General features: G+C 35.4%; 1 protein-coding gene across 2 annotated transcripts in view; it reads left to right on the forward strand.

Moving 5' to 3' along the window:
- The first annotated feature begins 3955 nt into the window (after positions 1 to 3955).
- The window catches only part of LOC110445110, a 32899-nt gene continuing 23930 nt past the window's right edge, over positions 3956 to 12924 (forward strand). For both annotated transcript variants that reach the window (XM_021489512.1, XM_021489513.1), the window contains exon 1: positions 3956 to 4181. In XM_021489512.1, coding sequence (XP_021345187.1) covers positions 4100 to 4181 — 82 coding nt within the window. In that variant the 5' untranslated portion in view covers positions 3956 to 4099. The remainder of the gene's footprint in view (positions 4182 to 12924) is intronic.

Consider the following 12924-nt stretch of genomic DNA (forward strand, 5'->3'; position numbering starts at 1 on the left):
AGGAAAATGCAATGAAGCAACAGAAATGGATGTGGTCACCCTAGCAAATCGGGATACTGTTGGCAGGATAAAGTACCCCATACAAAGTATGCAGCGGTTACATTATAATCCTGATTACATCATGATTTACATGGGCGATTATCATCGAACAAAACTGCCATGGACAACGCGTAATGGAAAAATGGTTTCCATATTGTGAAACCTAGTAAAAATCTTTACACCAAGTTTCCGCTTTCGGTTAAGTTCCACAGTTGTGGAAACCTGACCATTGGATAGAACAAAATAAAAGATATGAAATCAATACAATCTAGAGAATCTGTGTTTTGAGCATTCATTTTGCTTTAAAAGCCTTCGTTTATTATTTGTCACAATTCATTTACCACTGGTTAAAGTTAAACAACTTTTGTGAAACCTGGGCCGATTTCCATCTACGTAATGCTTTGGTTGGTTGGTTGTCAATGTTTTAACGTCCTATCAACAGCTAAGAACATGTTAGGACGTGCCCCCGTGTGTGTTGTGTATGCATGCATTTGTGTATGTGCGACGGGGACAGGGTATGTTGGTGTACTCGCCTGCTTGTGATAGTGTAAATCTGATGCCGACTTCATATATATAGTGCTTTCTCACTGAAATGCCATGCCGAAGGCATCCAGCAGAGAACTATACCAGGTCACCTTATACTGACAACGGGTAAACCCAGCTGTTGCAATTACCCTGAATGTTGAACCGTATTGCTATGGGTGGAAACCTAAGATGAAGGTGAGTAATATCGATATTCCTTAAAATAGATAAATGGGACAAAGAGGTAATTACAATTGTGTAGATCATAAAGTAGTTCAAGTTTAAGGAATAGTTTCCTATTTGAGGAAGTAATGAGCAAAACTATTCCTTAATTAACAGTTTTTATGTGTGTGTTAATGGTTCCTAATTATTTTACAACACCATGTCTCATTACTTTGTCTTGTTAGCAGAAAGTGTTTGCATAACCTCGCCCACATATTTTGTTGTCGGACTCATGGAAACATATCACCATCAATGCCAAAGTTTTGCGATGATAACTCCAGTTAACGAGAACAATTGTTATTGACTAAATATATGTGTCGATTGTACATATGGTAGTATCTACAATGAATATGTTTTTGATGGTGTTTGGATAATTATAATTTTTATGTATACATTGTTCATGTATGCACTTATGAGTGGAAAAAAAATTATCGAACTTATTTGCATTCAAGTACTGTGAAATATTTTTTGTGGAGCCCGGATTTCGTGGTTTCCCGACAAAACGCCGTTTCCTTTACAAATATTTGTTATTTAAAAATCACTGTCTCATTAGAGGAAAAACACTTGAAAATTTCATGCAGAAAAAGCAAAATTTATAAAATCTTTTACCTGTAGCTTAGCGAGATCGGGTTATCTCAGTCGAGGGTTAATATTCTGTAACAAAATCCCAACCGAGGCGTAAGCCGAGTTTGGGATGTTACAGAATCTTAGCCCGAGACTGAGATAAAACCCGATCTCGCTTAGTTACAGGTAAAAAAAAATCTCGCACCTTTTAGTCTGAAAAGAACTATTCAATTTTTCTGAAAACTACAAGTATTCCGCATTGGGACTCAAATGATAATAATATCTTCACTACTAAAGCTACATTTAAATGCTTCTGCGTAAAAATGTAGTCTGTCCTTACATGATTACAACGTATTTCACAGTGCAGATTATATTTTAACTACAACATCAAATATCTAACAACATCAGAACTGTACATGTAACGACAAAACAGAACACTTATAATGCAAGTTGTGAATTTCAAGCAGTTAACGCGCGGATGAATACATCGCAGTGTAAGGATTCCACGAAATCTCACGTAAAGGTACAAGACAGATCGAATGAGATTGAACAATCTAGCATGGGGTATGACGTGGGATACCTCTGTCTGAGATGCGAGAAAAGCATGATCAAGAAGCTCGGATGGTTAGAGAGTTGGTTTTGTAATTGGAGGTTTAGGGTGCGAGTCCTGGTACGGCCCGATTAATTAAACTGAACATTGAGGTCCAAACTCATACTTAGGTTTTTGGCAGTGGTACAAGGATCCTTAATTGTAGATTCCTTTCAGCTAGCGCTAGTCAATTGGCTTAATTTAACAACCCACCCACTTCGTACATTTTACCTGCCGCTCAGTGACAGAAAGGTTGATTTAATTGACCTGATTGCTTTCATGTTTATTGATTACGTACAAATCACGTGACCAACCAAGCGCTTGACTTCCTAGGCATAGCAAGCTAATGACCAATATGTTTCTACCCGTCGATATCGCCGGTACTCTCCTAGCTCTCGCACAGCTTCTGAATCAGCAACCTACACCGTGAATTACTCTTTCGTATCAGACAATGTGTAGTCAATATCATAACTACACTCGGTTTTATAACGGGTAATTAGGCAATTAAAAAAAAGATTGTACATGTAGTTGCAAGGGATCTTTTTTTTATTGTAGCATCGTGTAAATCTTATCTGGAAATAAAGAAGTTTTACATAGCGCTGTAATACTGTGTACCAGTTTCGCTGCAGTTTGATGTCCTCGTTTTCGCCTTATAACTGGGCGTTTTAATAAGACAGCGTATATCAGTACAAAACATAACATTGTAAGTACATGAAAAGAGGCGAAAATAAAGCTGGGCGAATATTTAACTGGGCGAACATTTTCCGATATATATTTATATAAATACATACGCGAAATGGCACTACTTGTATTTGAGCATGTTGTGCATTTATATCAATGAAAAATCCATCACCATTGTACGAGTGGTAGGTTAAATATATCGTCCATGTTTATTTACAATTTACGGAGATAAAATAAACATACTTAGCACCCGATTACGTGTGGCTTAAGTTGATAAGGGAGTATGTTTTTTTCTTTTGCCATTTTTTTTTCCTGATAACAAATATTAGATAACACCCGACAGTGACTCTGCATACAACACACAGGTGAAAATACGTTTGTTTTGACGCGTGGTCAATAGACGCGTTAGGAAACATTTTCGAAGAAGACGTCTTCATATGAAACAGAATTACACATTTTTCTCATAACTGTCCAGCTTGATAAGTCAGTAATTATTATGTAAATATGGCAAGCTTACCTAACATTGATTAAAGGGGCAATGTAAATAGTGTAGTCATCAGTTTATTTAAGATATCTTATATAAAAGTCTTAACTAGATACCTCATTAAAGATATAAGATGTCTGATAGAAAATAAATCCGATATTTTATATAAAAAATGTATACATGAAACCTTATATAAAATGTAAATTCACATATCTATTCCCAAAGTTTTAAGGTGCGGTCACCTGTGTGTGCGATGCGTTCATCTCACTTAGAAAGAAATCAAGATATGTTATATAATGCATAACATACGTATCTAATATGTATGTGTTATATAACATGTATATCACTTATATCTGTATTTATAAGCTATTTCATGTACTTATTTTATTTTATGAAATACAGAATCGACATTCCTCCTTGAATAAACACTAAATTGGCTTACTATATGCAAATACTACGTTACATATCCATAACATTTTGAACTAAGATTTCACTTTAAACTTTTGTCCTATTAGTATGTTATTCCTCAAGCAAATTTGGGTTGATGTACTGTCGCATTGGTCTTACACACCCTGTTTACATTTGTTGAATCGTGGGGCAAAGTCTGATCAATTAAGTCATGCAACATTGACAATTTACGTCATAACCGATACAGAGGCGATATCAGTTAGACCCATTGATTTAGCTGGACTACTTACAACCACTAAGGAGGGAGATCCCCCTCATTACAAGTTCCGCTACTGTCAAATGCCGCAATCAAGACGGCCGGCTGAATCAACTGGGATTTACCATCCAACCAATCAGCGACGCCCAATCCTACCCAGGTAGGAGCGCTGAGCTTGCTTGTTATGTAGCAGCTGTGTATAGCAAGCGGCGCGAGACAATTTGCATGTGAGTTACGTCGCTTAGGTGTGCTCTAATAGGATAAAAAGGTGCTTGCGCGAGACTTGTCTGTCAATAAGTTACGGGACTGCTAGAGAGAGACCCATACACACGGAATGGACATGTCAACGTTGAGAACAGCCTACACCATGTGTAACGTTCTACTGGTAATACTGGGAGTAACGCTGTTATCACAAGGTAAGTTTTTAGGATATCCACTTCTACTGACCCGGGAAACTTTAACTTTGAATTTAATTCTTTGCAGTGAAAATTGTCTTAAACAACTTCAAAGCAATCTAGCTTGAGGTGTTGCTAAGTTGCTGAATGCTAAGTTGCTTGATTGAGAATTACTTTAACTACGTGTGGAATCTGAAAAGTTATTAATATGTTAAAGCATATGCTCCACGTACTATTTGAATTATTTTACTGCAAAACTGTGAAACTAAAAAGTGAATATTTAAAAAGACTGCGACTTGTATATGTAACATCTGGTACGAATAGGGGGAAATTTCATAACTAGTTATAAGCAATCTTCGCTCTAGGAAAACGGATATGTATGTGATTAAATACTCACTTGCCCTTTTAAATATGTTTTCGCTGATTTTACATTTCGAATATTTTTGAAATTTCAAAGGAAAATATTAACTTTACTTGTTTTCTTTCAAGAAAGAATACCTAACACTACTCATGGAAACTTAAAAGGTTTACTGTGTTGAAAACATGATCTGTACGCTCTGTTTAAATTATAACACTGCCCATTTCTGAAACAACATTTTTCCTGAAATGACCGTAAAATAGTTCCTGCGTTTAATTACTTGTTAGGGGGTTTGTAAAATCTTTAAGGTTAGGTATGAACTTAACTTGTTATACTTGGTATATATTTCGTGTGTGTTACCAGTAAGTCATAGGGGTTTTTTAAGCATTTTTGTGTGGTATTTTCGTTTACAAGGAAATTCTTTAGAAGCCAAATGTCTTAAGGCAGTGAGTACTGCCGTCTGTTTTGTATCTTCACCTAAGAAGAGTTCCAATTCGGTCGGCATATTTCTGACATTGAATTACTTGCTCATTTACATAGCAAACAGTTATATTCGAAAGAAATATGGTTTAGATTAATTACCTTTTCACACATAGCGTCTCTATCGTTAGGATCGATCACTCAGTTTTGCCATTATATGGAAGGAAGATGCTACCGGTCATTACATTTGATACCACAGTACTTTTATATTACATTGGTGGGAATAAAATTCAGTATATTAAAACTTCCTAAAAGGATCCACAACCAATTATTGTCTTTGTACGAATACAAAAGAAATAGCATTAATTAAGCAGCCAAATACCTTTTCAATGCCGCCATAGAAAAATAGGTTGAGAGACGCTTTCGGTTAAGTCCACACATTTTCTCCGATTTCGCAATACTATGAACAGAGATTTGTGCAATGGGCTCATGGAATAGCTTGAAATTATATAACCTAGAGAATTAATCCATAAGTACCCAAGGGTAATACATCATGTATCAATGAAATTTATTTAAATATCTGTTTCTGCTGTATGGATTTACTCGTTAATGACATTTGTCTAACGTGTCCGAGACAACGACTTCAGCACTTATTAAATCTGTTTAATATCCATCGATCATAACATTTAGGGCCATTGGAATTGTCCATGTAGTGTGTCTGATAGGCTAGAGAGTTAATAAGAAAATCTGGAAAGATGTCTGATTCGATTTCTAAAACTTGACGTATTTTGTGACGACTGAAAAAAGAGAAATTAAATATTCTCAAGAATATGTCTTAAGACCATTATAATAGCGAGCAATGTTTATTTTTGGCACGTTTTAGAATTCATATCATCCCGAACGAAAAATAACTGTTAGAATAAGTGATTTATATTAAACATTACGTATCTGTCTCTGCAGTTTTAAATTGAATTTTACATGCTTCCTTGAGATATTGTCAAGTAAAACCCATTAAACGGACGGAAACCTTCTGATATGTTGAAGGTCGTGTACCTTCGTCCTTTATATGAGACCTAAAACATATTCTATCATGAAGATCAAGGTTATTGGGGATATAAAATCGTGATATTATCCATGTTAACTATCTATTTAGCAAGAGCAAACATTTATTAGTTTGGAGGAATGAAAATCAATCATTAAGCTAAACCATAAAAATGAGTCATACAGCCGTTGCCTCCTCCTTGGACTCATCGGTGACGCTAAGGTCCAAACATTCGGCAATCAAATGTTCTAAACGACTGTTGAAACAGAGGTGCAGGTAAAATCCTTTATTTAAGAAATACAAAATTTAGAGGAACACAGCGTTTTTCGAATTTAATAATCATTGAAGTGTGTATATTTCGAACCATGCCACTACACACAGGTGATAACTGGTCATCAAGGTTACAGCAAACCTAAACAGGATATACCACCTTGTATCTTGACAAATAAACATAACACACACACAGAGGTGAATGCACCAGTGAAATCTAGAAATACATGAGGTATGCAAAAAGTGGATTACACTGTATGTTGCAAGTGTTTTATCCCGCTCAGACTCATCGTTGATGCCATATGCCAAATCGTTTTCTTTCCTTCAAAAAGGTAGAGATTAACATAAAACTAGATGTTGTATAGTCTTTTCAATTTCAATTTATAAAGGTTGGACAATTGAAATTATTTTTAAGTCTATTTATTACGAACCAACACTTATCGTGTTTAAACTGGTGAAAATAGGAAAAATATTACAATCGACATTAGCAGATTATCATCACCAGAAATAAGTAGTAGGGCAGCACCTCCTAACCATTTGATGCGTCTATGTGGAGAGCAAAGCAAGCATTCACTGCATCGTATGGTCATATCGCTCATTTAGGAATCCTCAGTAGTACTGATTGTCACAAGAGTACGAATCGCACCCTGAAATGTTGTGTAGCATATGTAGAATATAGTAAAACGGCAAAGTGCTTTTACAACGTAACAAATTGTAATTTGGCTAAAACAGAGAACAAACAACACAAAATCATTGAAACCCTGCTAGGGCCTTTACGGTATCATAACTTGTACTATTTTATGATATGTTGTATATATGTTCTTTCGCGAATTGCAAACTTTCATGGTTTTCTGGCACTCTTGATCTTGAGCTGTTGTTTCGTTAACATAGTCACTGTTCTTAATTTTATGGTAGCACTGCAGGAAAACACCCAAAAGAAATGTACACCAAACGTTTCGTGTTGCGAAGTAACGCTACAAATGCTTATGATATTACTTTGAATTTATATGGAACTTAAAATGTGTGAAACAAAATATTCATCGTTATTCAGACCATACTTTTATGTTATAATTGCCCTTAAATATATTTGATCATAAGTAATAGATAAAACAAAATATCGAGCTTACTACTTTGAATTTGACCGGATTTCGTGCATTAAACAGCAAGAGCTTATCCTTTTTTAATAGCTGGTCTTATTTTCTTTGTGCCATCTTACAAAGGTCTCCGAATATTTCATTGTTTTTAGACACAAATATGTGTAGCTTGATCGCAATGTCATTTTGTTTCATAGTAAAATAGAAGAGGACACATATTGTATGTCCATCTCTAAAATGTTAAGAACTGATAACCTTGTACTTATAAAACATTGTCACAACAATACTCCGTGGTCCTGCAGTAAGCCTGAAGACTGAAGTTGTTTAAAGCCTTGCTTATCCTTTTGTACACCGTTTAACTAGTGCTGGTGGTCTTTGAATGTCGGAAAGTGGATACAAATTAATTAGCGTAAAAACAATGTAGTCTTACTTTGAATCTTCCGAACATATTGGCCACTGGTAGCAAGCCTACACCAGCGGGTTTCTGTTTTGAATTGTTGTGTTAGTCGCTAACCAACCGCCGCAATAGCATTAGTTACATCTAACTAAATATTGTTGTCTGTGGGTTTTTGTTGATCGGGATGTAGCGTTAGATTAGGGCACAGCACAGCACAGCTTGATTGATGTGATAATTCTCTATTAAGGATCATGTCGATCCATTTTGTCACTGTGTTTGTCTTTCCATTCGTCTATCTGTTTGTCCGTCTATAAACCGGTGGTTTCGTTTATCAGGGTTCTGTTGAGATGTTTTTTCAAACACACTGTGCGTGTAAAAAGTATTTCAATATCAAAATCTTCCCGTTGTCCGTAAGTTGCCCGCTATTATGCTTATCTTCTATTGGAAATCCTTTGTATTTATGAACCTTTGGTTGAAAGCGTGTTCTTTACATTAGCCTCTTTCCATAACATTTATACTCTTTTCTGAACTAATTTGGTGTTTAAAGAAGCCTGTGTTCAACAGGCTTCTTTGACAATAATTAAATCTGTAGTGAAACGGCACATATTAATTATCTCTTAGAATTAATGCTTTTTCATTAATTATCATGATTCCCAAATCAAGATAATTTCACAATTAATGAATATTAAAAGGAAAGCTTACGAGATATTTTTATTGTATAACTATTAGTGCTGTTTCTGTGTCCCCTGTGTATAATTTAATGATAATCTCGCCATGCATATAGTCTGAATGCCTGTCGGTGTTATTAACTGCGACAGATTTTAATTGTAAATAGGATAACGGTCGCAATTAGCTTCGTGCTTAAGGGAATTTCCCGTAAGCTCAATAAGTAGAGCGTCGGACTGGGAAATGGGAGCAGCGGATTCGATTCCTGTTTGAATCAGACAACAGTCTTTCCCTCAACAGAAATATAGGGTTATCTGATAGTACCGGGTGTATGTTTCACCAAACACCGGCAGGTATCTATTGCATGGAACACATAGGTTAACGCATCTTCGCTAGCCAAGTGTTCGCTTCGTATACACTCCACTTACCCTTGGCGGATATAGCCGTGTTTTCATAAACCCCTCCACTGCCACCTAGCAGATATACCGAGTTATCGCTCTTCTCCCAATTTTGTTTTAACCAATCAGAATGACCGTTACATACAACTCCATCGGCGTGTTGACAAAACCACGTGTATGTCGAGGCGGAGTATAAATGACAGAGCAATATGTAAACAATCCAAAGGCAGCACACATATTTTCCCAGTTCATCAATTGCATGTGGCACGCAGTCAATGATTTCCACCAACTGATTTAGAACTCCAAAAGTTTCCCCAAAGATCGTGCGCCTATTTTTTGGGGGCAAAACACTCTGACATAAACGAAAACGTGCTTCCGTAAAGGGCATCGCCATTACTGTTTTCCTTCGTCAACAGCGCTATATAAGACGCGATTTCATTGGATTCGAGCGATTGGCACCGCACGAAAATTTGAAGGCTCGGTAAACATGGCTATATCCGCCAAGGGTAAGTGGAGTGTATACGAAGCGAACACGTGACTAGCGAAGAGGAGGTCAACGTTGTTCTCAGATACGTTTTGGTGCTGTTTCAGTTTTTATCTTAATAGGTATGTATATTATTATGTGACGTAAGGGATTATAATGGGGGATGCGGTGTGTTGTATAAAATTGATGATTGAAGTTAAAGGCAATACATTCACTGTACATATAATGCTGTGCATCGGCGTGTCATCAATATGCAGACTATGAAAATAGGTTTTCTACTTGTTTACAAACTTGTCAAGTATGATAAACAATTATTTAGCGTTCGAATCTGATTCGTGTAAATTAATACTGAAGGCACTGGTTTATGATTAAAACATTAAGCATGTCTAATGTATTTTAAGAATTTTAAAGCAATGAAGGTGACCCCGTGTTAAACAGTGTTGGTGCTTCAGAACTTCGAAATCACTTTAAACTGTGGTAAATAGTTGATAGACTTCTATGACGTCACAAAGAAAAACACTCACGAACAAGAGTGCATCAAGCTTTCTAATTGGTTAATGTATTCCTTTGATTTATCTTCTATATTTTCATTGAATTAATTAGAAAAAAATGTATTATTTTTCAATAGAATAACAAATAATTTTGATATTTCTCACTGCAATGAAACACAACACTTTCATTTAGGGATCTCTGTCCCACTTTACTGTAGTTTTTCGTATAAACAGCAACCTCCTCTGATCATCTGTCTGAATATAACTGTAGCAAAGTTAGGCCAGGACACTTCCGTTCATCAGGTAGCTCAATTGTTTAGAGCGATATCATAACAATCCGAAGTCCAGTGTTCGAATCCTGGACCAACCCCGCTGATTTTTTTTCCACTCAGATAAAATTACTCAATATTTGGTTTTTGATTATAATAACACTTACAAAGCACTGACATCGCAGTCGGTATATGCTAAAGCCACTTTAGATTACACTTACTTTGTTGAGCAAACTATAAAATGTACTTAAAAATCAAGAGATTACTCAAGTGTTTCCAAAACAGCAATTGAAATTCAAAATCTTCAGAAAATAAGGGCAGAGGAATATCAACGAAAGGTAAGATTTATATAGGAACCCTATGAAATGTACTGGAGAATGAGACCAGATGTTCCGGAAGGCTAAGCGTCAACTGTTTCATCGATTATACGGCATATTGTCGATGAAAAGGTGTTAAACTCAGTCAGTTGACCGGCTATAGGGTTTAAAACTCTGTAGTCAGTGATTAGGGTTAGGACTTTGTTGTCAGTTTATAAGAGGTAAAGACTCAGACAGTTGTTCATGTATGAAAGTTAGATTCAATGCATTGATCCTTGTGGAGTGCTTTTGAATGTGCGAAATAAGTAAATATTGATATTTTTTGTTAACAACAATTAAAGGAAATTGCTAGCATAGTGCATAAAAATCATAAACGACCTTTCAGCTTTATTTGCAAATATTGAATATATAGATTAAATTTTATTGGTAAAAGTTACTGAAAATATAAAACTGCATTTTAATTTCGTTAATTTTACTCAGATGCTGTACACCCTCCCGCAGTCCAAGGCTAGAATATTAATTTTAGCATAATCAATTTGTATTATAATATGACAAAGCTAAAATCTAGTATGTACGGTTTTGTTTATTCAAAATTCTGTATCCTCTCCTCCCCTTGAAGCATGCTTGATTAAAAAAAAAATCTTCAAACAACTGGTCATATTGGCAGAAGCATATATAGCCTTAAAATGGAAGCGTAGTCAAAAAGGTATGTAATTATGGAACCTAATAAGTGGTAGGTATACTTATATCTTGCATTCTTTCAAATGTACATCCATCTATTGTTTAACTACTCTCTGCCACCTGCTCCTGTAAGCTTAATGCATTTTTTTAAAGGTTTAAAACCTTTAAAACCAGATATATTCTAATGGGACAGGTATATAAGACCCCACAGATGGCCCCCTGTTTGGGCCGCCAGTCAAAAACTTCTTTTCTAATTTGGTCGACAGCCGTTAATTGCTTACATTTGTTTTGTTAATTGGTTCGTTCAAGCATGAAGGGAAATGCTTCATTATTTCAGTGATGATACGACAGAGCGATAACAGCCTTATCGTAGCATAATGAAAGTCTATTTTTTATTTAACCACTTTTACTGCAATATAAATGCTGAAAAGTGGTCAACATGGATGCATTTTATAGATCATAAGATTAGATTTTTAGATATTATTTTCGCTTTCTTTTATGTTCAAAAGCAGAAATGATTGCTTATCAGATGTAATTTGCCCAATAACCATAAAACTTGTTAATTCATATATTGATATATTTAACATATATACGATCCGCTTCTTTTTCCCGATTTGTATTTTATGATTCGCTATTATTGTAGAGATCCATACTCACTTCCGGTCTGTACTGTTTAAATGCTCTCGTTTTGTTCTTTTTCTGATAATGGATGCATTCATATTTAGAAAACTATCAATATTATTGTATTTCTTCACAATGTATGGTGTCAATTTGTGTTGAAGAAATTATCGTAAAGGAGGTGAACTTAGGCAACTAATGATAGCAAATACTTGTCCATTTTGCGTTATTTATGTTTGACAAAAATCAGTATTGTAAACTCGGTTATCAGCTCTTGTTTTAATAGTCAGGGTAACGTATTGATCTATAGTTAGTCATTTGGCCTTTACAAAAACTCTTTCATGCTGGCTTTTGGAAATTTCTATTGAGAGTTTGTATCAAAATGTGTTTGAAAACAACAGGAATATAGCATCAAAATATGTAATTCCAAAAATTATTTCACGTATTGTTTTTTCTTTACTTGAGTTTACGATGTCATGTGACACGTATTCAATTAAATTGTGAACCATCAATTAACTATGTTCTCATTGTCTCCTTATTTCTAAAGCCTTTGTAGACAATGGCTAATGTTTCCTTCATTGAAGGTATGGCAAAGGGACCTCAACTTAAGGGAGAAAACAATCTTGCCGCCCAATCATTGGTTAAGGTTTGAATAAAGTTGGAAATTCAAGAATCTTTCATCGAGATTTGATATTTCTGTATAATTACATTGTACTTGTAAGATGAGAATAACATCGTTAGTTTTTCCCTATAGTTCTACACACACAAAACACACAAAAACTGCTTTCTATAACTTCCGTACATCTGTGATATAAAATAGTGACATAATGGAAATGTTTTTATTCAATGTTTATTTTGTCTGTAACGGAAAAAATCACTCGCGGCTAAAATCGTAGACACAAAGCTGAAAGAATGAAGAAAAAAACTATGTCGCGTCAAAAGCTGTCGCCACTACCTATCATTAAAGTTGTGCAGTTGCGTTGTGTCCACATCTTATGAGCTATCGAGACATTTGGGAAATCATTGTAGATTCTCAGACAATACATTGATGAAGGAAGAAGTGTGGGACACATTGACAGCATACAAAGCTCTCCCTCAATCCTATAATCGATTTGTAACATGTATACACTTCATTATAAACAATAATGCAGACCGTCTGACAGAGATATCCAGGCACCGTAGGAGATTGTGTGAAATGTAGCGGTTATTAATTATCTGACGTGAACTGTATATTGACGTAATATCGTAACTTAAATTTT

Source organism: Mizuhopecten yessoensis, unplaced genomic scaffold (genome assembly GCF_002113885.1).
Source record: "Mizuhopecten yessoensis strain PY_sf001 unplaced genomic scaffold, ASM211388v2 scaffold8653.2, whole genome shotgun sequence".
Classification (NCBI taxonomy): domain Eukaryota; kingdom Metazoa; phylum Mollusca; class Bivalvia; order Pectinida; family Pectinidae; genus Mizuhopecten; species Mizuhopecten yessoensis.